The 27,757-nt window shown below is 36.5% G+C and overlaps 1 protein-coding gene across 3 annotated transcripts in view; it reads left to right on the top strand.

Moving 5' to 3' along the window:
• Window positions 1-27,757, top strand: part of CSMD1 (CUB and Sushi multiple domains 1) — a 2,064,385-nt gene that overhangs the window by 1,362,866 nt on the left and 673,762 nt on the right. For all 3 annotated transcript variants that reach the window (XM_054657204.2, XM_016960221.4, XM_054657205.2), the window contains one exon: window positions 21,280-21,367. In XM_054657204.2, coding sequence (XP_054513179.1) covers window positions 21,280-21,367 — 88 coding nt within the window. The remainder of the gene's footprint in view (window positions 1-21,279; window positions 21,368-27,757) is intronic.

Below are 27,757 nucleotides of genomic sequence, written 5' to 3'. Positions count from 1 at the left end.
CAGAAGGTGAAGGAGAATCAAAGTCATGTCTTACATGGCGGCAATCAAGAGAGTGTGGGCAGGGGAACTGCTCTGTAGAAAACCATCAGATCTTGTGAGACTTATTCACTACCATAGGAACAGCACAAGAAAGACCGGCCCCCAAGATTCAATTACTTCCCACTGGGTCCCTCCCAAGATGTGGGAATTATGGGAGCTACAATTCAAGATGAGATTTGGGTGGGGACACAGCCAAACCATATCCCTACTTAACACCTCCATGCCAGAGGTAATTCAGTTGTCATCCTGTTTCATGTGATTGTTGGGGGGATTAAATCATAGACTTTAATAGTGCCAACAGTAGCACCCAGTATATACTAGTTAACAAAATATTACTCAATATTTTACTAAAGTATTAAAAAATAGAAAAAAAGCAAACTAGTTCTTGTATACTTCTTGTCAGGTAGTTTCATATATTTTATTATAGTCAAAGAAGAACAATTCTGAAGCTATGGTAGGTAATATTACCTTATCAAATGTTAGAAAATAGATTCAAATACATTATTTAATTTATTTAAGTTAATAAGGTGGTTAGACATTTGAATTCAGGTCTTTATGATGCCCAAACTCATAACAATCCACATTCTACAGATAAAGGATCTTAGACATAGATTGTTTATGAAACTCCCCCAAGCATACACAACTAGCAAGTGGGACAATGTATTTTTAGGTGAGGATTATTCTGATTACAAATTACCTAGTAAAAGTTAAAATATGTCACACAGCTTCAAAACTGTCTTAAACAATTGTCCTAGTTAATTTTGTGTTGCTATAACAGAATAGCACAAACGGGATAATTTATAAAGGAAGGAAATTTATTTTCTATAGTTTTGGAGCCTGGGAAGTTCAAGCATGAGGATCCTGATTCTGGCGAAGGTTTTCTTTCTGGATCGTTATTCCATGGTGGAAGGCAGATGGGCAACAAACAGAGGGAAAGAGAGAGAGATAAATTCGCATTTATAATAATCCATCATCTCAGTAATGATATTAATTCATTCATGAGGGCAGAGACCTCATGACCTAGTTACCTCACAATGGCAACAAAATCTATATATCTCAACATGAGTCTTGGAAGGGGCATTTAAACTCATATAGCAAAAAATAAAGAAAAGATATGATCCTATGAAACTCAAAGTGTGGAAGTGTCAGGAGAACCTCTCTGCCTTACTCCCTGCCATCCTCGCTGAGCCAGCTGCTCCCAAGATGGTCACAAGGGCGTGGCTCCAGGCCTCACCTCTCCACAGGATCAAGACTAGGGAGAAGAGCATCTCTGCATCATGATTTGTTTTGGGGGGTGGGAGAAAACATTTCCTTAAAAGATGTTTTTCGCATTGCATTTCATGACCAGCATAAAGTTACATGTACATTCCTCAGGAACAGATGGTAGGTTAAGTAAAAGGGGTTTGACTGGCTTAGATAGACTCCTAAAGATTTTAACTCCAGGGCCAGGAGAGGTGGCTCACGCCTGTAATCCTAGCACTTTGGGAGGCTGAGGCGGGCGGATCACCTGAGGTCAGCAGTCTGAGACCAGCCTAGCCAACATGGAGAACCCTCATCTCTACTAAAAATCCAAAAATTAGCCAGGCGTGGTGGCGCATGCCTGTAATCCCAGCCTGTACAACAGCCTCAGGCAGGGCCTTCAGGAGGGATTCCAGAAGAAGGCATAGTTGTCCTAGAAAATGACAGTTCCATGCCTGTTACTGCTCCTGAAGACCTTCCAGTGGGACAAGACACAAAGGTGGAAGAAGTCATATTGATTATTCTGACCCTGTGTTGTAGGCCTAGGCTAGTGTGTGTGTTTGTGCCTTAGTTCTTAACACAAAACTTCAAAAAGTACAAAAAAAAAATAAAATAGAAAAAGCTTATAGAGTAAGGATATTAAGACTGAAAACATTTTGTACACCTGTTCAATGTGTTTGTGTTTCAAGCTAAGTGTTATTACAAAAGAGCCAAAAGCTAAATAGAAGTTTATAAAGCCAAAAAGTAAACTAAGTCAGCTTACAGGAAGTTAAAGCTAATTTATTACTGAAGAAAATATTTTTTGTTACAAATGTAGAGTAACCTAAGTGTGCAGTGTTTCTTTTTTTTTTCTTTCTTTCTTCTTTCTTTCTTTTTTTTTTTTTTTTTTTTTTTTTTTTTTTTTTTTTGGTTTGAGATGGAAGCAGCTGGGCGCAGAGGTTCATACCTGTAATCCCAGCACTTTGGGAGGCCGAGGTGGGCAGATCACGAGGTCAGGAGATTGAGACCATCCTGGCTAACACGGTGAATCCCCGTCTCTACTAAAAAATACAAAAAATAGCCGGGCATGGTGTCGGGCGCCTGTAGTCCCAGCTACTCAGGAGGTTGACGCAGGAGAATGGCATGAACCCAGTATGTGTAGCTTGCAGTGAGCTGAGATCGCGCCACTGCACTCCAGGCTGGGTGACAGAGCGAGATTCTGTCTCAAAAAAAAAAAAAAGAAAGAAAAAGAGATGGAGTCTTGCTCCATTGCCCAGGCTGGAGTGTAATGGTGCACTCTCGGCTCACTGCAAGCTCCATCTCCCAGGTTCAACCGGGTTCAAGTGATTCTCCTGCCTCAGCCTCCCGAGTAGCTGGGATTACAGGTGTGCACCACCATGCCTGGCTAATTTTTGTATTTTTAGGAGAGATGGGGTTTTGTCATCTTGGCCGGGCTGGTCTTGAACTCCTGACCTCATGATCCACCCACCTAGGCTTCTGAAAGTGCTGGGATTACAGGCGTGAGCCACCGTACCTGGCCACAGTGTTTCTACAGCAGTGCACAGCCATGTCCTTGGCCTTCACACGCACTCACCATCCACTTACTGAGTCACCCAGAGCAACTTCAAGGCCCACAAGCTCCATTTATAGTAAGTATCTTCTATAGGTGTCCCATTTTTTTTTATCATTAAACAGCGTTTTTACGGTAGCTTTTCAATGTTTAGTTAGGTTTAGATACACAAATTTCTTACCATTGTGTTAGAGTTGCCTGCATTATTCAGTACAGTCACATGTGGTGTGAGTTTGTAGCCTAGGAGCAAGCGGCTGTAGCCTATAGCCCAGCAGGCTCTACTATCTAGGATTGGGCAAGTGCACCGTGCACTGTGTGATGTTTGCAAAATGTCAAGAATCGCCTAAGGACGCATTTCTCAGGACACATGATGCATGGCTGTATTCACTAATGGGTAAGCAATCAAACTGTGTGCCTTAATCATGGCTCAATCCAGAAAGGCTGAGTAGGCAGCACAGTTATAATCACACCTTTCATTTCATTTGTTGGATGTGCAGTTTGAGGTGTCCCCAGTACCACTCTCGAGTTAAGTAATTTGATAGAAGGCTGCACAGAGCTCAGGAAGGTCATTATGTGCATGGCTATGGCTTGCGACAGTGAAAGGACACAGATTAAAGGCAAAAAAGGGAAGAGGTACATGGGCAGAGTCCGGGAGACAGCAGGTTCAAACTTGCGGTTGTCCACTCCCAGTAGAGTTGTGCCAACAGCATTAATTCTCCCAGGAGTGACGTGTGACCCCACTCACAGAGGATTGCAGACCACAGAAGCTCGCCTGAGCCTCGTTGCCTATAGACGTTTAACTGGAGTTCGTCACAGAGTGTCACGTAGGCATGCTGTCCACCCACATTGCTGACCTTAGTCTTCGGTCCTACCAGAGGGGTGCTCCAATACCATGTGGCTGGACCAAGTGGCCAAAGGCCCCCACCATTAATCACGTGAACACATAGACTATCTGCTGTGGCCTAAGGTCCACAGGTAAACGAAGTCACTCTCATAAGCTAGAACATTCCAAGGGTTTAGAGGCTACTTCCCAGCATCAGGTCAAGAACCAAACTTCCAACGGGCAGGGCACGCTCCCCACCCCCCACCACCCCCTACCCAGATGTGCTGAGTCAGCCCTTTATTTCACTGACAGTAATCCCAGATAAAACATTTACAGGCATTTTATATAAGGGTCATGCATATTCATCTTCAAGTTTCATACTGAATCCACTTGAAACAGAATGATATATTTTATGTATTTTATGCTCTATGCATTTTAAATAGTTTTGAATACATACATCAGTTTTCTTCTCTGTGTCTGTCATCTTCACAGCCTGATATTTAAATCTTCGTAGCTGGTTACAAGCTATGCATCATGTGGATACTTGAGAAGTAATATCTGATTATAAAGCAATGCCTATGGGGTTGCTGAAGGGAAATCAGTGTTTACATGACATTTCCATTTTTAATTGAAGGATCATTGAATGTTTTCAGATTTATATACACTATTTTCATGTCTTAAGATTGAAAAATATGTCATTAACATTTTTTAAATTAGGAAATATTAATTTATCCTTTCAAATTAAGATGAAAGTTTAAGTAGGTAAAAATGAAATGAACTTTTGACATGCATGCACCACTAATACAATTGTCCATTGTATTCTGATGCCATTGCATCTGTATTTGACTTCTAAATTGGGGACAGACTTGTATTATACATATGTTAGATATTATTTGCATTATCCTGCTGGGAGTAGCATCCATTGACTGTGAAGTCTTACCTAGTTTGCAAACTTGTCAGTCTCAAGAAAATATGGCAGGACCAATGACACCTTTGACACAATGCACTTCTGAGTCTTATGTATGACACGATGCACTTCTGAGTATGCGTTTTCAACATAATTTTATGTGGTACTTCTCACTGTCAGAGTAATTTATGTTATATCCAATGTAGACATTTTAAGTTATGTTTTATTTGAGTTCTGTGAGAAAAGGTGTGTTCATCATATATGATGTTTAATGATTTACTGTCTATAAATTCTTGGTAACATAAAGTTAGAGAAATAAATGTTAAAACAATGACATCAACAACTATGTAATAAATTAGTGTTGGGAGTCAACAGGGCAGACTCTAACACTAAAAGTACCAGTTAGTAGGACACTCGCTGAGGAAACATATCTCTCAGGTGCGAGAGCACCCACTTTTCAAAGTGTTTTTAAAGTGTAATTTATACTTCTGAAATGATCATTATAATTTTGAAGCCCCTTGCTTCATTTTGTTGTCTGCCATTCTCAGAGAACTTCCTTCTTAAAACAGGATCACTAACCAGGAACATAATCTCCGAAGGAGAACCAATAGACACAGATGTCTTTGCACCTGAAACAGGAAAGCAAATGGAGACTGCCAAAAACAAAACAAGGGCAGCAAAACTTGGCAAGGACATTGGTGTGGTCATCTTTTTAACTGAAGTCATTCCTGTGCCTAAATAGTACTGATGGATGAATCATTAGGGTGACAGTTATTTAATTATTTTTTAAATGTAAAGGAATTCTTTCAGGAGAATTAGTATTACATTTAGGTAGTAAATCCAGAATCATCATCTTTATGCAATTTTTTAAAAAAGAAGCCAGACATCCCACTTGTTCTAACCAATACTCATCTTCAACGCCCATCACAATCTAAGGTTTTATCATGACATGTTAATGAGATATATCTAGGCACTTTTGGTGTTTTTCTCATTAAAAAATAATCTCCTATAAGATGGAAATATCCCAGGGGTAGTCTTTAATTTTGATTCAATAAGTCATTGAGGATTAAGTGGGGATGGGGGGAGGTCAGGGCTGAAGGTCCAAGAAGGCGAACGGGGCTTTACCTATGAGATGGAAGAATGCCTCCAACCAGCACTGTTGACTTAAGATGCATTATCAAATGGTTAAAGACCAGCCCTAGAAATGATTGCATTTTCTAAAATTATTGCCAAAGTAGTTCTGCCTTTGCTATAGCTCTTTGAATTTTTTAAAATAGATCCCTTTTCTCTAGCAGGAATGTTAAAGAAAATGTTTGCTCAATTTTATTCTGGTAATAAAAGCAACAATAACAAAAGCTGAAGAGAAAAAAACAATTACTTTCTTGTGTAAATAATGCTGATTGAATGATGAGTTAACCTATGGTTAGAGAATCAGTAATTTCTAAGTGTACAATGTGTAACTTGAGGCTACTATGTTGAAATTTGTGAACGTACAAAGAGGCAGTGATCTGGGGGTTTTGCTTCGTCAGTCTACTCTGCATAAAGTCAGGTTATCTTTGTACCAGGGGGGAATTCACGTTTTAAAGATAAATTAAGAATGTCAGGTCACTTGTTGACCTGTTAGTGCCTAAGGCAGAGAAATCCCAGTTTACTTCAAGATAAATCCTTTGAGAGCACTTTATTTAATGAAATGCTATTCTCAGAGAGTTTTCCTCGAACAGTAAAATTTCTTCCCTCCGTCTGACGACTTCAGTCTTCCATTATTCCACCTGAGCTGGACTGGCTAAAATCACCAGTGATCTTCAGTGTTGCAAAACCAATGGATCCTTCCCTGTCTTCTACTGATTTGGCTTCTTAGCGTCATTTCAAACTGTTTGCAAACCTTTCTATTTTGGAACATTTTCCTATCTGGAATCCCCTAAACTATTCCCGGCCTATCTGCCTGCTCCTCAGCCTCTGTGTTGTTTTATCTGCCTATTCTTGACCTCAAGATGTTCACAACGCTGCAGGCTCAGCCACGGGCTGGCTCCTTTGCTATTCCAGTCAGTGCCTACCTCACGTGTTGCTTTCTTACTCTGTGACAGTCTCTGTGCAGACTCAGAATGAGAACAATAAACAAGACAGAAAATCCGCTGCTACCATGGGCTTTCATGATACTTGGAAGGGTGCTGAGTCGACGAAGCATACAATTTCTGATAGTGTTACGTGCTGCCCACATAGTAACATAAAGCAGGTAGACAGAGAAGGGGAGGGAGTCCTGCCGGTTTAGCCAGGGTGCACAGGGAGGGCCATTTTGCAGATGACATCTGAGCTGATACCTGTGTGCTGAGCAGGCTGTGACAGGAAGACCTGGCTGAAGAGTATTTTGGGTGGAAGGAGCGGCACGAGCAAAGAAGCATGATTGGGTTTTCAAGGGTTCAACACGGTGCTGAGTCCCATTCTAGGTCACATCAATGATTCCCATGCTTTTCAGTCTCATCTCTTGGAAGAAAGTGAATACCATGTTTCTCTAAGAGATCTCGGCTCTCTAATCCAGACACACATGCATATAACCAACAGACCAACTGAGGTTTCCCCTTGGTTGCCTGTGGGGATCTGAGATCAGCAATGGAACCCTTGACCTTCCAAATCGTGATGTGTTCTTCTATTGCTTTAGCCACCATGGTGAGTGCTACCACCCTTGGCTCAGTGGCTTCAGAGAGGCAACTCCATTTCCCCCAATTCTTGTAAGCAAACCACTCACACATTTCTTTCACGTTTTATCTCGAACGCAATGAAATCTGTCTGCTGCCCTTCAACGCTCACTCAGCATGCCAGCCCAACACTTCACCCTTCTGTCTGAATGACTTCAACATCCTCCTCTCCTTGTTCCTCTAATTGGCTTTGCCTGGGTCTGTAGGAGTAGCGACGATGAACTGTTTAACTTATAAATTGGACCTTCTCGTCTAAGCATCTTTCATGCTTTCTCCTTTTCTTCTTTCTTGTTCTCTAGTTTCAGTGGTTTGGGCCAATTCATCTTTTTTCGGTTCTTTGAATACTCCAGTCTCGTTCCTTCCTGAGGGCTTGGCTTTTTCTGTTTACTGGGCAAGAGGGTTTTTAAGTTCATTCTTACCTTAGGTAATTCCTGCTCATCTTTTCCATTTCAGCTTAAATGTCATTGTGCATCAGAGTCCAACTGTGACCCCATCCAAAATCTGATGCTCCAGCATCTAGCTATTAATTTCTTGAACAGTATTCTGTTCTTTTCTTCCTAGCATTTATCCCAATATGCAGCAATGAATATTTATTTGAGATTTTATTTCTTAGCATTTTCTCCATGAGGTCTTCTCGTTAAATACTGGGAAGACTGACACCTCCCAGGAGCTGACGGAGAGCCCGCCTGTACCGGGCATTCAGTCAATATTTCAGTGAGTGGATGTTGAATAACTAAATGAAACTGGCTACAGTTAACTTTATATTTCTCTTTTAAAGTGTTATTTCTATGGGGATTTTGATTACTCTAATGTAGAAAAGTAATCATTTGAAATGTTTTCTTTTTACAAATAAAACTCTGGGGTCTGTTCAAAAAATATGTTAACATTTTTTGCCACTTTTTAAATATAATTCAATAAGACTATAGGCAACAAACACTGTGAAAAGAAAATTTTGAATCTACTTTTTTCTAAGTGAAAAGGCATGATTTCCTATACAACTAGTTTTGTTTGTGGAGACATCAAACCCTGTGTTTCTGACGGACCGAAGTTATGTCTTTTAGCCTTTGCTTATGCTGTGCAAGTAATCTGTCTTTTTGAAATGAAAGATGTGTGTTTCTTTTGGCATAATATTGTTTTACCTGTATTCTTTCTGTGCCAATCATGTTGTCTTTTCTATCTCCGTAAGCTCTTATAAACTTCTGTATTATAACATACCTTGATAAAATAACCCTGAGTATAGGAATCATAGAGACTGACTCATGGTATATTAAAGTTGAAAGAAAACACTGAAATATTTTAGTCTAAACTGTTTACAGGAGAAAAAGATGAGGAGCTGATATTTGCTGTAACATTGTCTTTATTGAGCAATGCTAGGTGTATTGTGTATTCTATGTCATTAAATTTTCCCAATAATATTGCATGGTTGATATTTTAAGGGATAAAGGCCTTATATATAAAATTTCCAACAATAACTATATGTAACTAAATACACATATAAATAATGGAGGAGACTATATCTGAATGTCAGCTGAATGCATCAGTGAAAGAAAATATAATAATAGTAAGTAAGAGTCTCTGCTTTCCATTAAGCGTCTTATTCAGAAAGGGTCTTCATGGTTTGACCTTTGCCTCAGTAACTGACCTGGATTTTCTTGTTTCTCAGTTGAAGCTGTTCCCCTTTACAAGCAAGTTCCCCTGCATCCTGCGAACATCCCGGGTTCTTTCTGTCTTTGCTCACGTCAGGCCTGGGGTGTCTCCTCTGCACACCCCTTCTTCCCCCCACTTCTCACTCCTCTTGTGGTGATAACTGTCTATCCCCCAAGGCTTGGAATTCCTTGAAGCAAAGGTTAGAGTTCTATTTTTATCATTTTCTTTCCTTTTTCTCTATCCTCCTTCCATTTTTTATCTTTTATTCTTCTTTTGTTTCTCATTCCTACTCTTTTTATTCCTTTTCTTCTCTTATTTTTTCCTGCCTGTCTTCATTTTGAATAATCTTTTAAAAAAAACTTAGATTATTTGGGTTACTAGAGTCACTTAAGAAAGAGAGAGATGAGAGTTCTTGGCTCGGACACTTGTGCCAAAACTAGGAAGCCACAAATAATTTGGCTCTAGGCGCTGGTCACTTTTCCATATGGCTCTCATGAGCTGTGACGTGATCTGCAAGGTGCCTACACTTCTTTCTGTGAGGCTGCCCCTTCTCGGGGCACCTGTGAGGATGCCCATGCCCTCCGCTCTGTGGGAGCTGCCTCCCTCTGAGACACTCCCTCTTCCTCCCTCTGCACTTGCCATGATGCCCAGTGGCTGCCGTGGCCCAGTGGCATCCGCCCAGCTGTGGCTTTCATCACTAAGGGCTTCATATTACTGTGTGCATCATAGCTAAAGTTCTCCAAGAAGTAAACCTTAAGGATTTTTTAAAATAATTCAAATTCCTGAGTTATGGTTAATGGAAGCCTTGCCCTGTTTGGGCCAAGTCCCCATGACTACGGGCCTGTGCTGTGGTAAACAAGGAAGGGGCGTGAGGCCACCCTCGGCCGGTGTGGGCAGGCAGGTTGGTTCCAGAGAAGTGTGCATGCGCTGGAACCTCTGCTGGGCTTTTGTGATTGTTTTTCTCTTTAAAGAAAGAACTATTCTCATTGTAGAGCATTATTATAACACAAATTTAAAAAATAAAAATATAACCGCGTTGTTACATTGGTAGAGTTTCAGTAACCAAAGGGTGGTTTACACGTCAACAAAGGTGAAGACAGTATATCCTGCAACACTGCCGGTCTTTTTCTATGTTTATTTTATTTAAAAAAATAGAATTACACCACTTTCTGTTTTTTAATCTGCTTTATATTACATTGCCCTTTTGAATCTTTTACATAGGAATTCATATTAGATATATAAGGTAAGTTCAAATATTAGCGAAGTGTGAAGTACTTTTAATTTTCCTTTTCAACTTGTGGTATCTGAATGAATATTATCTCCTTAAGGCTCCCCGAAAGGTCAAAAGTGAAAACAGTGAATTAATGTACAAAGAACAATGTGAGCTTTGAAATCAGACACCTTAATATATTTATCAGCTAAATAAACAAGATGTGCTGACTCACATTCCAACCCTCACTTTTCTCATTTCTTAAGCAAAGTAATAATTCCCTCATAAAGATTTTGTGACACTTAAATTACGTAATACGTAAAAATGTGCTTACCATAAAACATTGCATATATGATCACCCTTCCTGTTTTATTATTGTCTCATAGTTCCCTATAAACATTAAGGTTTACACTATAGGATATAATATTAGATTGTTACCTTTTCCACATTTACAGATACCTGTACATAATATACTATGATGAGGAGCATACTAAAAACAGTCTAATATGTTCAGGTGAGGTAATATAAATAGCACAACTTTAAATAACCTACATAGTCTTCTCAATGCATGTTAATGTCTGTGATTTCAGGACTCGAGGTGATATGCCATGATTTCTTTAAGGATATATATAACTTAATAATTCGTGATCTGTGAAATTGAAATCTTATGCACGTATTATAGCATCAAGTGTTAAATTTTACTTCTCCCAAGTGTTTTGCAGCTAGGTATTTTCAAAATGGGTGTGAACAGCTGCACAGAAGGTTTTTATCACAATCTTAAACTCAGTTCCCTCAATTTTGCATTTGCAAAATATCTGAATAGTATATAGAGTGAAATGCACTGCAAATATTCTAAGAGAATTAAATTTTTGAGTGACTACATCAAATGGAGTTATTGACAGGTTAATTATAATGTTAAACTGTCACAGAAATTCTCAACCAGATAATTTAATATTTCTGCTCTTTAAAAATGCGTAAACTCCTGAGGACATACTTGAACTTATTTCCTCTTATATATCATACTATGGTAAACAAATACTAAACACTGTATAACTGTGTATGTAAAACTGTATAATATACTAATATTTAATAAAGCCTTAATATTAAATAATATTAATTTATTAATACTTATATTTATGTATTTATATAAATACACTTATTTATTGTATATATTTATTTTGATATATAAATTATATTTAATATACATAGTATTAAAGTTTTAATGACACTATTCTCTTATTCTGAATATATAGGTAATATATATAAAAGTAATAAAATATATCCATAAATTATATAATACATACTTATATCACCTATATTTACTGTATTGGAATGTACTTATCCTGAAATCACTAATGAACTGTAATCAAAAAGAAACTTTCTGTGGGGACTCATCATTCAAATCATATTTCATCGTTTTGTAAATCTAGGGAATGACAAATAAAACTTCAAGATTTAATTATTATATTTTACATAAATATTTAAATACTTTATGTTTAACTATAACTATATATGTTTCTAAAATATATAACGACTTCAAGACTTTTTCCCATTTCTTTCCACATTTTTAAGTTGCTGGCCTGAATTACAGATTGTATGCAAAGTAATATAAACTGGCCTAGTCAAATGCTACTTTCACTGTGAGAAGACCATGAATAATTGGGCATCCTGTAAGATGTTTTTGAGTGAGCCCCCAAAACTATTTCTGAGTCTTAAGTCTAGAGTTCTTAAATGTGCAGAAGGAGACTAGAGCAGAAATGACAGGCCCTAAGTCTTCCAGCTAAGCCGGTGCTCTCCCCAGGTGACGGTCACTCTGCATTTGTGGGAGCTAGCGGGAGGCAAAGAGACGTCTCTCTTTGGTGCTGCCAATATACATTCCGGTGAACATCTCAGAGCACCATGTGGAATCAGACAGATGGTGATGAGGACGATTCTCTAGGCTCTTATAAGATGTTCAGTGCCATTAATTTTGTTAAGGTCTTTCACGCTGATTTTATAGTAGAATATGCTTATTTTTATTTTATTTATATAGTAAATAAACATCTTGGCTTAATTTAAAGCTTTATAAGGAAAACAGTTTCTCTTTGAACATTTGCTGCTACCGTGATATATCAGTTGGAAAGATAATTGTTAATATCTGAGCCCTTATGAAAAATCTACTTGTTTTTCCCTCTGGTAGAAAAATAACCTAGGGCAGGGGATGTTAAAAATAAATAAAGACTGTAAGAATCTGCAGTGTTCAAAACTACTGAGACCATAGGATCTCTGCAGGGAGTAGTTAGAATAATGTTGAATGACTGAAGTTTCCGAATGCAAAATCGTTTTATTTTTTATGTACAATAGAGTTATTTCTTTTTAGTGTATCATTTATATATTTTAGGACATAGCATTAGAAGCTGAAATGTATTTTTTAAAAATAAATTACTATAAACTAAAAGAGAGCTTGATTTAAGACTATGGCAGTTGAGTTAGAGACCAGAGAACATGGGTAAAATTGGAGCATATGAATTATGATAATAGGTGATCAACCACTTGTGTTTTAAAAGTCAGCACGTGAAGGTATGTAGTGGGTGAGGAAAGAGGGGCCGGACAAAAAAATCTGGCAATGTAATAACTTAAACACTTGGAAAATCCAGCCCTTGCCTCTCACTCAGGGTTGGAAGCTCTTCACGTCCAATTGGTGATCCATTAATATGAGATCTAAAACAATACATATAAAAGCAATATGTGCTGAGCAACTTACTTCTATGTGAACTTTTCATTTAAAGCTTCTAATGTTGCTCCGATAATAAGAGTTTATCATCCAAGTGTCAACAATTCTTATTTTACCTATTTATATAGAACTTGTAAACATTTGTTTACTACTATGAGAGAAAAAACAACTACTGCTAGAGACTGTACAAATGTTCTGTAAAAACAGCAAAAAATAAAAAAAAATCTGTTATGCATGTAGAAATGTCTCATAGGATGCTGTAAATCAAAATTATCCTCTTATAGCTGCAAGAAAGAAATGATTACCATGGCAACATTTTCTTATTGTTGAAATTGTTATCTAATCAAGTTATTAGTTTTTGAAGAAGGGTGTGGCATGACAAAGTTTCGTTCTTGCTGAGATATAAACCTCCTGCAAATCAAAGAGGAGAAATTTAATAAAATAGAGCTATTACTTTTCAATTCAATGAGATAATACTGAGTCTATAAAATGCTGAAGTAAAAAGCTGTCAGTGTGGACATATTTCAAACTGAGTTAAGCAGGAAGGTCTGAAGTCTAGAGTGTCCCTCAAACACATATCCTAGAGTGGGCTGTCATTCAAACAAAGCTCATCAATACAGTGGGGAGACTGTTACTAAAAATTTCAATGAGAATATGTTTTGTATAACCACTTTCCTGATGGTTATGCAGATAAAAACATACGTCACCTCTCTGAAGGCTTAAATGGTTACAGTTTGTCTCAAAACTGATCCAACTGAAATACATCTGTACATCTCTGAAGAAACAACTACCAACAATGAAAATAGACAATAATAATCAATCGTAAGTGCCTTCATGCTAAAAAGTGTGAGTTTATCTAAATGGCTCTTATATTGGTTTATTTATTCCAAATATAAATCAACGTTTAACTTAAAATGACACCTTACATAGAGATTTAACATTCAAGCCAATCTGTGGCTCTTGTTCTCTAAAGGTGGATTATATTCTCCATGGAAAGTCTTTCCCTTTCCTCTTAGCTGAAGGAAATTTGCTAACAGATGGTTGGGACTAAAGACTCGTGGTTCAAACCATATGGCTTCCCATGTGTATGTTTGGTTGGGAATATAAATGAAAACACCTCTTCATTTTTCTTTTGGATGTTCAGTGTATTTTTATTATTAATTAAATTTTATGAAAGGAAGGCAACTTTTAAGAAATAAAAATAAGTTTTTATTAACCAAAAGTGTCTCTTTAGTTTACAAAGCCCTTCAACGCATAATGTCTCATAAGGTAATTATGGCCAGAGTACAGAATGGCTTTTTTTTTTTTTTTTGTGGAGTTTTGTTCTGTCACCCAGGCTGGAGTGCAGTGGTGCAATCTCAGCTTACTGCAAACTCCGCCTCCCGGGTTCAAGCGATTCTCCTGCCTCAGCCTCCAGAGTAGCTGGGATTACAGATGCACACCACCACGCCCAGCTAATTTTTTAATTTTTAGTAGAGACAGGGTTTCTCCATGTTGTTCAGTCTAGTCTTGAACTCCTGACCTCAGGTGATCTGCCTACCTTGGCCTCCCAAAGTGCTAGGATTACAGGCATGAGCCCCCAAGCCCGGCCCTGGAGTCAGCTCATTCTTAACTCTGGCCTCAGTTTTCTTTCTTGTAAAATGGGTTTAATATTAACAATTCATAGCCTGATTATAAGGATTACATTTAAAAACATATGTAAATGATACTAAGAGTTTCTAGCAAACACATAAGTTTAATTTTGTATCATTGTAATTATTTTTAGCGCTTCATTTGTAATTATTTCTGATTATTCACTCATATAGATCTTATCTCCACTAATTTATTTGTTTCTAATCTTTGTCATAGATGTCGTTGCTTATACTTCTTTTCAGACACTTGCTTTATTCATGATGGCACCTGATCTACTTCTATAGTTTGCTACAAAGAAATTCATGTTGAGTTTTAATTGATACTTATATGGCACGTCCTCAAACAGCAGGGTAATTTGATGAAGAAGAATTTTCTTTACTGCCCTGCAGAGTCACAAGGTTTTGTGCAGATCTAATGAGGTATTATAAATCAACATGCTTTGAAAAAGTCATTTAAAATATATGTAATTTATACTTTTAAAATCAAATTCATTTAAACTCTTTTACAAAATGTCTAATTTATATCTGATCATCCACTTGCATAATTATATATCTTTCTTTAATATTAATGGTGTGTAATGAACCCATCTATTGATATTTTCAGTTTTGATTTTTAACTACAGGGTTTTGACTTACATTTAACATATTTATTACTATCTATATCATGTGTTCTATGAGATCTGAAAAGATATAATTAAACAAAATTAGAGTTAAAGTGATATTAAGCCCAGTAATTCCTCTCTTTGAAAATGTTTCTCTGAGGTACTAAGGATTCCTCTTGAAGTGGTTTCATCTCCATGATTCTTTCCAACCTTGAAGCTTTTATTTCTAGATGAATCAATGACTCATGGTGTGAATGGAATACATAGTTGGGATTTATGGAGCTATCATTTCCTTGCACATATAGTGTGTCAGCATACTTTTTCTGACTCTTTATCACACGAAACAACTCCCTCTGTTTCAGAAAATCGCCAATATTTTACATTTAATCTCTAATCACTTTTTTTAAATCTTCTACCATCTGCAATCCATTCAGGCTTGTCTAATTCATTTTGCGCCTTCACAGAATTCCAACCAAGTAACCTTTCTTTAGTAAGTGACTTTGGCATTATCTTTAAAAAGATCCAGAGTGTTTTTGCCCAACTTGGGCAAGTAGCTCCAATTTCTCCCATTTCTTTTAACTACTATTCCTTGTGAGAAAAATAGAAAAGGAGAAATGCAAGTGGGCCTTTGTAAGCCTTGGTGTTGTATTTTCAACCAGTTTGCGTATTGTGGAAAAGTGCAATAACTACCAAACTAGAGTCTGTTATTTCTGACAAATATCAATGATAGCCGTTCATCTTGTTGAAGCTGTTTTAATTTGCCACAGCAATAATGATTCTGCTTGAGGGAGTATAGAAGGCATCTAGCCAGTGATGGCAGAAAGAATAAACGTGGCAGAAGTAACATTCTGCATTACAGTTTGAAATTATTAAAGCTCAATGCGTTTACAAGATAAATTTCAGAGAGCTGGTAGTAGACCACTGCTTACTGATTGAGAACTGTACCGCAGCACATAGTGCAGACTATGAAAACATGGGGTTGAAGAAAAAAGTAGTAGAGGATCAGAATGATAGAAATACAGACACATTCAAACACACACACACACACACACACACACACACACAGAGAGCCATAAGATAGAAGTAACATCACACTTGCTGGTTTTAACCATTATAAGCATACACTTCTGGTTGGACATGAAAACTCACTGTAATTCCAGCACTTTGGGAGGTCGAGGTGGGAGAATTGTTTGAGCCCAGGAGTTTGAGTCCAGCCTGGGCAATGTGGTGAAACCCTGTTGCTACAAAATAATAATAATAACAATAACAATAATAATAATAATAATAAAACATTTGCTGGGAGTGGTGGCATGCACCTGTAGTTGCAGCTATTTGGGAGGATTGCTGGAGCACGGGAGACGGAGGCTGCAGTGAGCCATGATTGTGCCACTGCACCGCCGCCTGGGCAACAGAACAAGATTCTGTCTCAAAAAAAGAAAAAAAAAGTAGAAAAATAAAACCGTGCATTTCTGTGGCTTTAAATATATTGATGCTATTGTACATCCATCACCACTATTCATCTCTGTAAATTTTCATCATACTCCGCTGAAATACTTTACACAATAACACCTTATATTCCTTCTTTTCATTCCCTTTGCCCCAGCCCCTGGCAAAACCATCATTCTACTTTCTGGCTCTCTGACTTTGATTACTCTTCGTTTTTAACCTCTGTGTGTCCTTATGCCTAAAGTGAGTCTCTCGTGGGCAACATACAGTTGGATTCTGTTACTTATTAACTTAGTGTTCAACGCGTCCTGCCAACCTATGTCTTTGGTTTGGGAGTGATTCATTTTTGAGGGCTGCCATAAAAAAAGTGCTACACTACTCACCGAGTGGCTTAAACAACAGAAATTCACTTTACCACAATTCTAGAGGGTAGAAGCCTGAGATCAAGGTTTGGGCAGGGTTGGTTTCTTCTAAGCCCTCTCTCCTTGACTTGTGGATGACTCTCTTCTTCTTGTGTGTTCCCATGGAGTTTCCTTTATGTATTCATGTCCTAACTTCCCCTTCTTAGAAGGGCACCAGTCATGTTGGATTAGGGCTCACCTTAAGGATGACGTTTTAAGTTAATTATCTCTTCAAAGTCTCTATCTCCAAATACAGTCCATTGTGAGGTACTGGTGGTTAGAACTTCAAGGTATAACCCTTTGCGGGGAGGAGGGACATAATTCAGCCTAAAACAGGGAGTTAAATCAATTTATATTTAAAATAATTATTTAAAGGGTAGCTCTTAATTTTACCATTTTGTTGTTATTCAATTTTCGTATGTCTTTCAGCATTTTTGTCCCTCATTTGACCCATTACTATTATCCTCTATGTTTAGTTGATATTTTTGTAGTGTCACTTTGTGATTGTCTTCTCATTTTTTTTTACATATTCTGTAGATACTTTCTTTATGGTTTCCATGGAGATTACATATAACATCCTACAATGATGGCAGTATCTTAAATTGACACCAGTTTACTTCAATCATATACTAAAACTTCAATCGTTAGAAGTCTGCTCCCTTACTTTATGCTATTGCTGTTGTAAATTACATCTTTATATATAATGTAACTATTAGCGTAAATGCATAATTATTTTATGCACTTATCTTTAAATACTGTAGGAAATGAAAACGGGAGTTTTAAGTCAAACTTAGTATAATACTTTTCTATATATATTTTCATGTATTTACCTGTACTAGGGACCCTTTTCTTTTCATGAGGCTTCAAGTGACTGTGTAGTGCCCTTTCATTTCAACTTGAAGGACTTTCTTATAGGGAACATACATTGGTAATAAACTCACTCTATTTTGATTATCTGGGAGTGTCTTAATTTCCCTTTCATTTTTGAAGGATGGTTTTCCTAGATGTAGAATTTTCAGTTGACGTTTCTTCAGCAATTAAATATATTATCCATTGCTTTTCTTTTCTTCTTTTTTTCAGTTGGAGCCTTGCTCTGTTGCCCAGCCTAGAATGCAGGGGCACAATCTCGGCTCACTGCAACCTCTGCCTCCCAGGTTCAAGCTATTCTCCTGTCTCAGCCTCCCAAGTAGCTGGGATTACAGGTGCCTGCCACCATGCCTGGCTGATTTTTATATTTTTAGTAGAAATGGGGTTTCAGCATGTTGGCCAGGCCAGTCTTGAATTCCTGACCTCAAGTGATCCACCCACCTCGGCCTCCCAAAGTGTTGGAATTAAATACAAATTCTATTGAATATATTATGTGGTGTGAGCCACCATGCCCAGCCTATCCATTGCTTTCTAACCTGTGAAATGTCTACAGAGAAACCTGTTAATAGTCTTATTATGGATCCCTTGTTTATGAGGACTTGCTTTTCTCTTTCTGCTTTTAAGATTCTCTCTTTTTCTTTGGCTCTTAACAGTTTGATTATTATGTGTCTTGCTGTGGGTCTCTTTATGTTTATCCTACTAGGGGTTCCTTAATCTCCTTGAATTTGTGTATCTGTGTCTTTCCTCAAATTTGGAAAGTTTATATTCCTTTATTTAAATTCATATCTGTAATTGTTGTTGTAAATTCATTGTCTAGCAAGTCTGATGCATATATTTCTTCAGTGACTGTATCTAGAGATTTATTTCGACCATTTGAATGGCCATGTTTCCCTCTTTCTTTGTATGCCTTGTGGTTTTTGTTTAAAAAAATAAGCATTTGAAAAAAATTAACTACCGTGCTCCATCTTTGCAGAACACGGTAGAAAATGTTCACTAATTAGTGGGCCTCTGAGCCTTGAGATCAACCTGGACTGAAGACTTTAGGTGTTTTCACGTTTTTGTGGGGGTACATGTCCTTTCTGGGTTTGTGTGTACCTTTTGCTGTATTTTTGTTTTTATTTTTTTCCCCAGCTGCTTTTAAACATATTAATATTCCAGAGAATCTCATCTCGTCTTCTCATTGGGGCCTTAGATATGTGTTCTATTGTATTCCTCTGCCTGGAATCCCTTGCCCCAATGTACCCATGGGTTTGCAATCTTGCTGCAGTTTTCTATACAGCAGTGCTTGTCACAGGCTTTCATGGCTGCTAGCCAGAGATCCCAATTATGCCGCCCTTCCTCATCGGACTTGCATGTCAGGAAAGACAGAGCTCAGTCTCTCAGGCAGCCCACAGAGCGACCATCGTGCTGCCAGCCACTTTCTCTCTGCTTCTTCATACCTAGAGAGCAAACTGGTCACTGGGCCGCTTCCTCTCAACTGCACTGTGCCACACAAGTCATGGTGTGAAACAAGGGAGAGTAAGACATCGTGAAATATAGTCCTATTTTGAACATCTTTTTCTTCATTGGGCATTTGCTTGGTTGTTACAGATTTTTTTTACTGTCATTTAGCGCTCCTATAAAATTATTTTAATCTTCTGGTAGTCATTTCTTTGGTGTTTCCATGGGGAAATACAGGTCTGGAGCTTTCTGTCTCACTATCTACTGATGCTATCACCAAACTTGCTGGATTATTTTGATATAATATTGAGAAAATTAAACATTTAGAAAATAAAATTTTGGAATTCAATATAATTGTCACATCATGCAGCAAAATAATGTTTTGATATTATTTAAAAAACTTATTTTAAAAAAGAAATAAAAATACCTAAAAAATATCTTAACCCATTTGGAATAGTGAAGTACTTACTAAGAATGAAACCACATAATATATTCAATAGAATTTGTATTTAATGAAGGATTATGTTACCCAAATTTATTCTAATTTAGTAGTGAAAGATAAATTTTGACTGGGCGTGGTTGCACATGTCTGTAACCCCAACACTTTAGGAGGCCATAATGCGAGTGTCACTTAAGCCAGGAGTGTGAGACCAGTCTGGGAAACATAGTGAGACTCCATCTCTAGAAAAGATTATTTTTTTAAATTATCTGGGCATGGTGGCACAAGCCTGTGTTACCAGCTATTAGGGAGGCTGAGACGGGAGTATCGCTTGATCCTGGGAGGTTGAGGCTGCAGTGGTCCATGATTGTGCCACTGCACTCCCACCTGGGCAACAGAGTGAGATCCTGTCTCAAAACAAACAAACTAAGCTAAACTTGCTATGTTTACTGTTGTTTTTATGATAGTTTTAATCAAATGTTTCACGAGTTCCACATATACCCAGACATATTATTTTCTTCTCACGGAATTATTTAAAATATATGTGAGAAAATGTATATTTATATGTATACCTTTCAGCTACAAATAATAGAATCAGCTCTTCAGTGGATTTAAGCTATAGTAAATCAGCCATAATAAATACAACAGAATGTTCAGAATTGCGATATTCCTCCTAAATTGGTTGATTTTCTGCCTCAACAATAAGGTAGCAGGTCCAGGTTCTTGACACATCTTTTCTGTTCCATACATGCTGTTGTCTCCATCCTTGGATTATAGGAAAATGGCACCAATAGTTCTACATTTGAAACCTGGACACAGAAATTTTCAGAGTAAAATAGATATGCACTTTATTAGCATCCTGTAATGTTTCCCAGAAGTACTCCTGTGGACTTCTCCTCACATCTCATTATACTGAATTGGGTCCCAAGCCCTCTGCTAAGCAAATTCCTGGGAAAAGAAAAAAAGAAATGCCTTAGTTTGATCAAATTATACAGGATGAAATGAATGTTGAAGTGAGAGCCACTCTATCCAATAAACAAATGAGTTCTTTACAAATTATTCTGTGATGGTGCAAGTCCCAACAGGAGAAAAGTTTTTCCATGAAATTCAAGAAATAAATCAGTGCATTTGAACAAAGAAACCATTATGGGTTTTAGTTCAATGATAAACACTTCAATGTTTAAAATATACGTAATGTTATTTAAAGTATCTTCTGTATAGAGCTTAGTAAATATCATCTCTGTTGTCATCTATGGGAATAAGTGAAGACTTTCTTCTCTCTAAATGTATGCATTTTTCTCATAATGCTGTTTTTCTGATCATGCTGTTAATTGTGACCTGGCATAAAAGTAATCATAAGGAACAAATGAGATTTTTTATTAAATTTTGACATCTTAAAAATGAGAGAAATAAAACCAAAGATTATCATCCTTTCACTGGAAAACACATCTTTGATTTTCACCAATGAGAATATAAACACTTATTTGAATGTATTTAAGGTGTCTTAATTCCTTTGGAGATCACATTTTAAGTCATTATCATTAAAGAACTGAAAATGCCTAGAATACATTTTTTATCTGGGTATTTCCTCAATAACTATACAACATTTTAACAATGTTTCTGTCTATTACAGTGAGCCAAGGAGGTGTTGCACTGGTCTCTGACATGTGTCCAGATCCTGGGATTCCAGAAAATGGTAGAAGAGCAGGTTCTGACTTCAGGTAAGAGATACAATAGTGGTGGAAAAAAGCATGTTATTTTTAAGACATATATAATTTCAGCTTGCAGTTAAATTTAACTCTTTTGTTCTTTTGAGGTAAAGATAAAACTTCTTAATCATTACGCAACTATATTATTTGTAGAATTCTAAAACATATCATACTGAAAAATTCCAGGTACTCTAGAGTTGGCACCTTATACTCTAGGAACCAATATTAATTAACTCTAAATGTGTGTAATCAAAATTTGTCTTCAGAGATTTTGTTTTTTGTTTATAATCTGTTAAAAGTTCTGTATTAGTCCCTTCTCACACTGCTAATAAAGGCATACCAGAGAGTGGGTAATTTATAAAGGAAAGACGTTTAATTGACTCATTGTTCAGCATGGTTGAGGAGGTCTCAGGAAACTTACAATCATGGCAGAAGGGGAAGCAAACACATCCTTCTTCATATGGTGACAGGAAGGAGAAGAATGAAAAAAGTGGAGGAAAATCCCCTTAAAAAACCATCAGATCTCATGAGAACTTACTCACTATCATGAGAACAGCATGAGGGTAACTGACCCTATGATTCAGTTGCCTCTCACAGGTCCCTCCCATGACATGTGGAGATTATTGGTGCTACAGTTCCCCATGAGATTTGGGTGGGGACACAGCCAAACCATGTAAATGTCATATTCCAATTCTTTTAATGTTTAAAGATAGAAGGTAAAATATTTAATTATCTCCTCATAGTTATTTCATTAAAAAACTTTAGGAATGATGATGATAGTATCAGCCAGTAAAGTTTATTCAGAAAATGCGAATAATTTTACTAGGATTATGGTGAACTAGATACTGATTTTCTGTTGCTACATTATGAATACAGTAGTGATCATAATAGTCCTATTACTTTAGATTTTTGCACTTATTTCAGTGAGTTCAAGAAAGGTAACATTTTCCATCTTACAAGATGGATACAATTATTAGAAGCAGCTGTAAAATAAAATAGTAAAGAGAAACAAGATACGTGTTTTTCCTTCTTACAATGTCACCATTTTTGAAAAAAATCCAAAAAAAGGTTCAGAGAGCTAAGGCTACTGAAGTGGGCTACAAATGGAAGAAAAGTACTCCTACTATTAGAGAGGAAAGAAGGAATTTTTTTAGTTAAATTGGAGTAACAACGGTAGTTTTAAAAGGTATAGAAAAATAAGAAAACTGTAGTGTGTCTATAATGAAGTTGGTAAAATGGTATATTGTTTTACATGAAAAGCATACAAAGTATAGATGCGAAGAAATAGGGTCGGAATGGATATAGGTTAACTATTACACATCTTGACTAATATATTAAGAAGTTTGTTTTTTCGCTGAAATCCATTTGAGGCAGAGCTTGAGATGAAATTTCTTATTGAAGTGGTTTATTGGAAAAGTGCTCTCTGGAGGAGGGGAGTAGAGGAAGTGGAATAGAATTGGAGTAAAGAGCTAAGCAGAAAGATGTTTTTACTGGAGACTCACTTCAGTCTGTTTCCATGGGGAGTTCTGGGGCACAAATTGTACTGACAAGCAGGCCTCACCTTTTGTACCCACTTTCCTGCCTGTCAATCAATGGCTTCCTTCCTTTGGCTCAAGGAAGTTCTCCATAGGAAGAGTTGGTTGTGAAGAGTTATTAGCAATGCAGTGAGTGTGGTGTGTGGATGCACCAGCTGGCAGCTAACAGAAGGATGCTGTTTTCCAGTATCATATTAGAAAATAGCGGTCATTTGAAGTCATTCAGGAATTTATCTCTTTTGAAAACAAAGCAACTAAATAAAATTGTCCATTCTTCCAAGGGCTCTTCATTCTATGTATTCCTTCCTTGTGTCAACAGTCACCTCTTTCATGTCCCTCTTGTTGAGGAAAAATCTTCTTCCTGCTTCCCTTCCCTTACCTTCTGTGCCCCTTTGTTAGAGCTGACAACAGTGCATCATCACGATGTGCGCACACATCTGTTTTCTCACCTGTCTTAAGCGTCTCCAGAATGGAGAGTGTCTTATCTTTGCATCCTCAGTGACTAAAACTGTGCGTGGCACAAAGAAACTCATGTATGTGTGAAATGTACTTTGTGTATCAGAGGAACTGCCCATCTTCTATCCTGTCATCCCAGAAATCTAGAAACTTCTTTGGTCAATTTTGCAGAGCTGTATTCTAAAAACAAAACAAATTAACTCATATCTGAGAATATCAAATTCTTCAAATTGCACTTCACGTTTTAAAAAAATGACAGAGGAAATGCTTGAGCTTTAAAAGTTAACAGGGAAGTTGTGAATATTCAGGCCAATGTCTACTTAGCACATGGGCAATCATGGAAGTTTTAATCATATCCTAGGTGAGTAAGCCAATCTTTACTCCATTTCATTCTCAGATCAGACTTATTTCTGAAGAAGAGGTTTAAATTCAGGATGAACATTAACTCTGAGGGCTGTGTTGATCTGGCTCGGGGGGGGCGGTGTAGGGAGAATCTAGGTTGTGCAGACGTATAGCCCGTCAGGGAAAGAATATAGATAAGGTTTCTGTAGAACCTTATCTCAGAAGAGAATTTCAATCTGTCATTTTCCTAGATTTTTGGGAAATCACTATGTTGTTTATATGTCTCTATGTTTGTAGCAATAGAAATCGAATGCCATAACACCTGGGAAGATGATTTGAAAGATTAAATTTTCTCTTAAATACACATGTAAAATGTTATTTGTATCATCTATGGTGTGTGTATGTGTATTCAAATATATACATAACAGAGACAAGCTAGTTATATAGTAGCTTTTTTGATAGATTTCCTAGAACTTTCTCCCTAGGTGATTTTGTTATCTACAAATAAAGGGATTTTTATTTTTTGCTTTCCAATCGGATTTTTTTTATTTCTTTTTCTTCTTTAAATGCATTAGTAAGAAACTATTTTACAAGATTGAGTAGAAATGGTGAGACATCTCTGCCCTTATTCCTTAGCTTAGGTGGAAAGTGTTCTGGCTTTCATTATAGTTATGACATTGCTTGTTGGTTTTTCATAGATGCCCTTTATCAGTTTGAGGAAGTATCCTTCTGTTTGTAATTTTTTGAGGTGTGTGTGTGTGTGTGTGTGTGTGTTTTAATCTGACATGAATTTGGAATTTTTTCAAAAGTTTCTACATCTACTGACATGACCATTTTTTGTTTGTATATTTTGTGAATATGAGGACTTAACTAATTTCCCAAAGTTAAAAACAAAAACTCATATTCTGAAATAATATTAATTTGTAATGATGTTTTTTTCTTTTTATGGATTGTTGAATTTGACTTGTTAAAATGTTGTTTAGTTTTTTTACAGGTATTTTTATGAGTTATGATAGGCTGTAGACTTTTCTTATAAAGACTTTGTTGTTCCTGTCAGAGTAAAAATGGTCTCAAAATTAATTGAAAAATGTTCTCTTCTCTGGAATACCATAGAAGAGTTTGTGTATAATTGTTAATATTTCATTGCTAAATGTTTGGAATAATTAACCAGGGAAGCTACCTGGAATTGGAATTTTCTTACAAGTAGGTTTTTAATTACGGATTGAATTTCTTTTCTACTTACAGGCTTATGTAGATGATCTACTTCTACTTCAGTGAGCTTTGATAGTGTGTATCTTTCAAGAAATTATAAATTTTAATCTAAGTTGTCAAATTTGTTGGCTTAAAATTATTCTTATCTTTCTTTATTATCCTTTAAATGAGTAGTAATTTCACAGCTCAAATTCTTGATATTCATATTTTTAAAAAATTTTTACTTGTTCTGTCTGCCTATTAACATGTCAATATTATTGAACTTCTCAAAAAAATACAATTTACTTTTACATACATTTCTGTATTGTTTAGTTTCTCTTCAATTTCACTGATTTCTGCTCTGACCTCTTATTAATTTATTTCCTCTGTTTACTATGGGCTCCATTTGTTCTTCTTTTTCTAGTCTCTTAAAGTTGAAGCTGAGATCAATGATTTAAGACCTTTATTCTTTCTAAATGTGGGTATTTACTGCTATCAATTTTCCTCTAAGTAATGCTTTGGCTGCATCTCTTCAATTTTGATATGCTGTGTTTTCATTTTCATGCAGCTTCAATTACATTCTATTTTCCCTTGTGATTACTTTTTTGTTCCATGATTTATTTGGAAGTTTTCTATTTTGTTGCCATATACTGGACATTTTCTAAGAATCTGCATGGTTAGAGATTATGCTTTAAAGGATCCGAACTTTAAAAAATGTTTTGATAATTGCTTTATGGGCAAGAATATGCTCTATCTTGGTAAATGTTCCATGACCACTTGAAAATAACACATATTTTAGTGTTGTTGGGTGAAGTGTTCCATAAATGTCAGTTAGATCAAGTTGGTTGACAGTGTTGTTCAAGGCTTTGGGATCCTTACTAATTTTCTTATCGCTTGTCAGATCTGTGATTGAGAGAGATTTATCTAAATCATCTACTAAAATTGTGAATTTGTGTATTTCTCATTGCAGCTTTATCAGTTTTTGCTTCATGTATTTTGAAGCTCTGTAATTAGGTACACAAGTGTTTAAAATTGCCATGTATTTTTGTTTCTTCAATACCTTTTGTTATGAAATGACTTTCTTTACCCTGAGTAACATTTTTTACTCTGAAACCAAATTTGTCTTACATTTGCATAGCCATTTTAGCTTTCTTTGAATTATTGTTAGTCTATAATATATGGATTGTTATATATGTTTCTATATTCAATCTGTTGCACAATATTGTTTTAATTAAATATTTTTAAAAATCCAGTTGTACATATAGCTGAAAAGGAAATTAGTATTTTAAAATTCTTTTCAAATAACTGAGTATATTATTTGATACTATAACAAAAATTGGCAAATGATATCATCTTAAATTTTAGATGCAATTTGGATATGGGGTTTTGAAAATAAACATTTTTTATTTTCTTACATCAAAATTTATTGGCTGAACTTCTGTCCTAAATTAATTTTTTGTATATGCATGATTTTGTACCTCATACATTGGTCATTTGAAAATAATCATTCATCGAGTTATGAGTTCTTTCAAATATTTATACATTGACCTATACATTATTTACAAAAATACATTTGTTGATATTACCATGTATTTCATTAGGAAGATCTGTAAGCATTGAAAAACTGTCAAACTCATGATGATAGATACCAGCTTTTGAAAATTTTCTAATTTTCGTTAGAAAATTACAAATGAAAATTACAATTTTATTTCTAATGAGAATTAGAAAACTTTAACTTTGTCATGGGCTCAAATTTTGTCATTTTCCTTGAAGTAAAAGACTCATTCAATTTTTATAAATACGTGACAGATACTCAAATCTTAGCAGTGATAGTTGGTCTATCATTCTTTAAATTAAGAGGAGTTCAATAGAAAAACAAGCAGCCAGCTCAACTCAAAACTCAAACAATTACATAGATGTTTGTTCCTCCAGAGCTCCCTCAGGCTTCACCATGCCCTAGAGACACATTACGTATTCAAGTGTTATGATTTATTAAAATAATCATTTTCCCTGCTCCCTCAAGGACTTTCTTTTTTTTAACTTTATTTTATTATTATTTAAGTTTTTAGGGTACATGTGCACAATGTGCAGGTTAGTTACGTATGTATACATGTGCCATGCTGGTGTGCTGCACCCACTAACTTGTCATTTACATTAGGTATATCTCCTAATGCTATCCCTCCCCACTCCCCCGACCCCACAACAGTCCCCAGAGTGTGATGTTCCCCTTCCTGTGTCCATGTGGTCTCATTGTTCAATTCCCACCTATGAGTGAGAGCATGCGGTGTTTGGTTTAAGTGACACTGGACCTTTTCTCTCCTACTGCCTGGTGCTGTTGCTTGACTGGTGCGAAATCGCCATCAGTTTTTCCCATCATTGTTTTTGCACTGTCAATGGAAATGGCAACTCAGTGAAAAAGGCACATAACACCTTAGAGTATTGTAAAATGATTTTGACCTCACAGACCTTCTAAAATTCCACCTTCCCAGGGATCTATGGGGCACACCTTAAAAAGAGGTGCATTAAGTGTGCAACCTGATTCTACTGAGCATAAAAACTATAATTGGAGTTAAGAGAAAGAACATATGAAGAAAGAAACATTATAGTAAGATATTTGCTATGTTACAACAAAAATTGAGTTGAATTGAATTGAATGCCGTCTATACTGGTAGCTTAGGATGGTGTAGTGATCATGGGCATCTGATGAACATGACCTATATTTATATGTGTACATGACCTATATTATATACTTATATGACCTATTTATTTTTTATAGAGACAATTTGTCACTTGTCACTCAGCCTGGAGTACAGTAGTAGGATCATAGCTCACTGTAACCTCGAACTCCAGGGCTCAAATGATGCTCCCACTTCGATCT

Source organism: Pan troglodytes, chromosome 7 (assembly GCF_028858775.2).
Source record: "Pan troglodytes isolate AG18354 chromosome 7, NHGRI_mPanTro3-v2.0_pri, whole genome shotgun sequence".
Classification (NCBI taxonomy): Eukaryota; Metazoa; Chordata; class Mammalia; order Primates; family Hominidae; genus Pan; species Pan troglodytes.
Note: the sequence above shows the minus strand (reverse complement) of the source record. Positions and strands in the feature narration are given on the sequence as shown.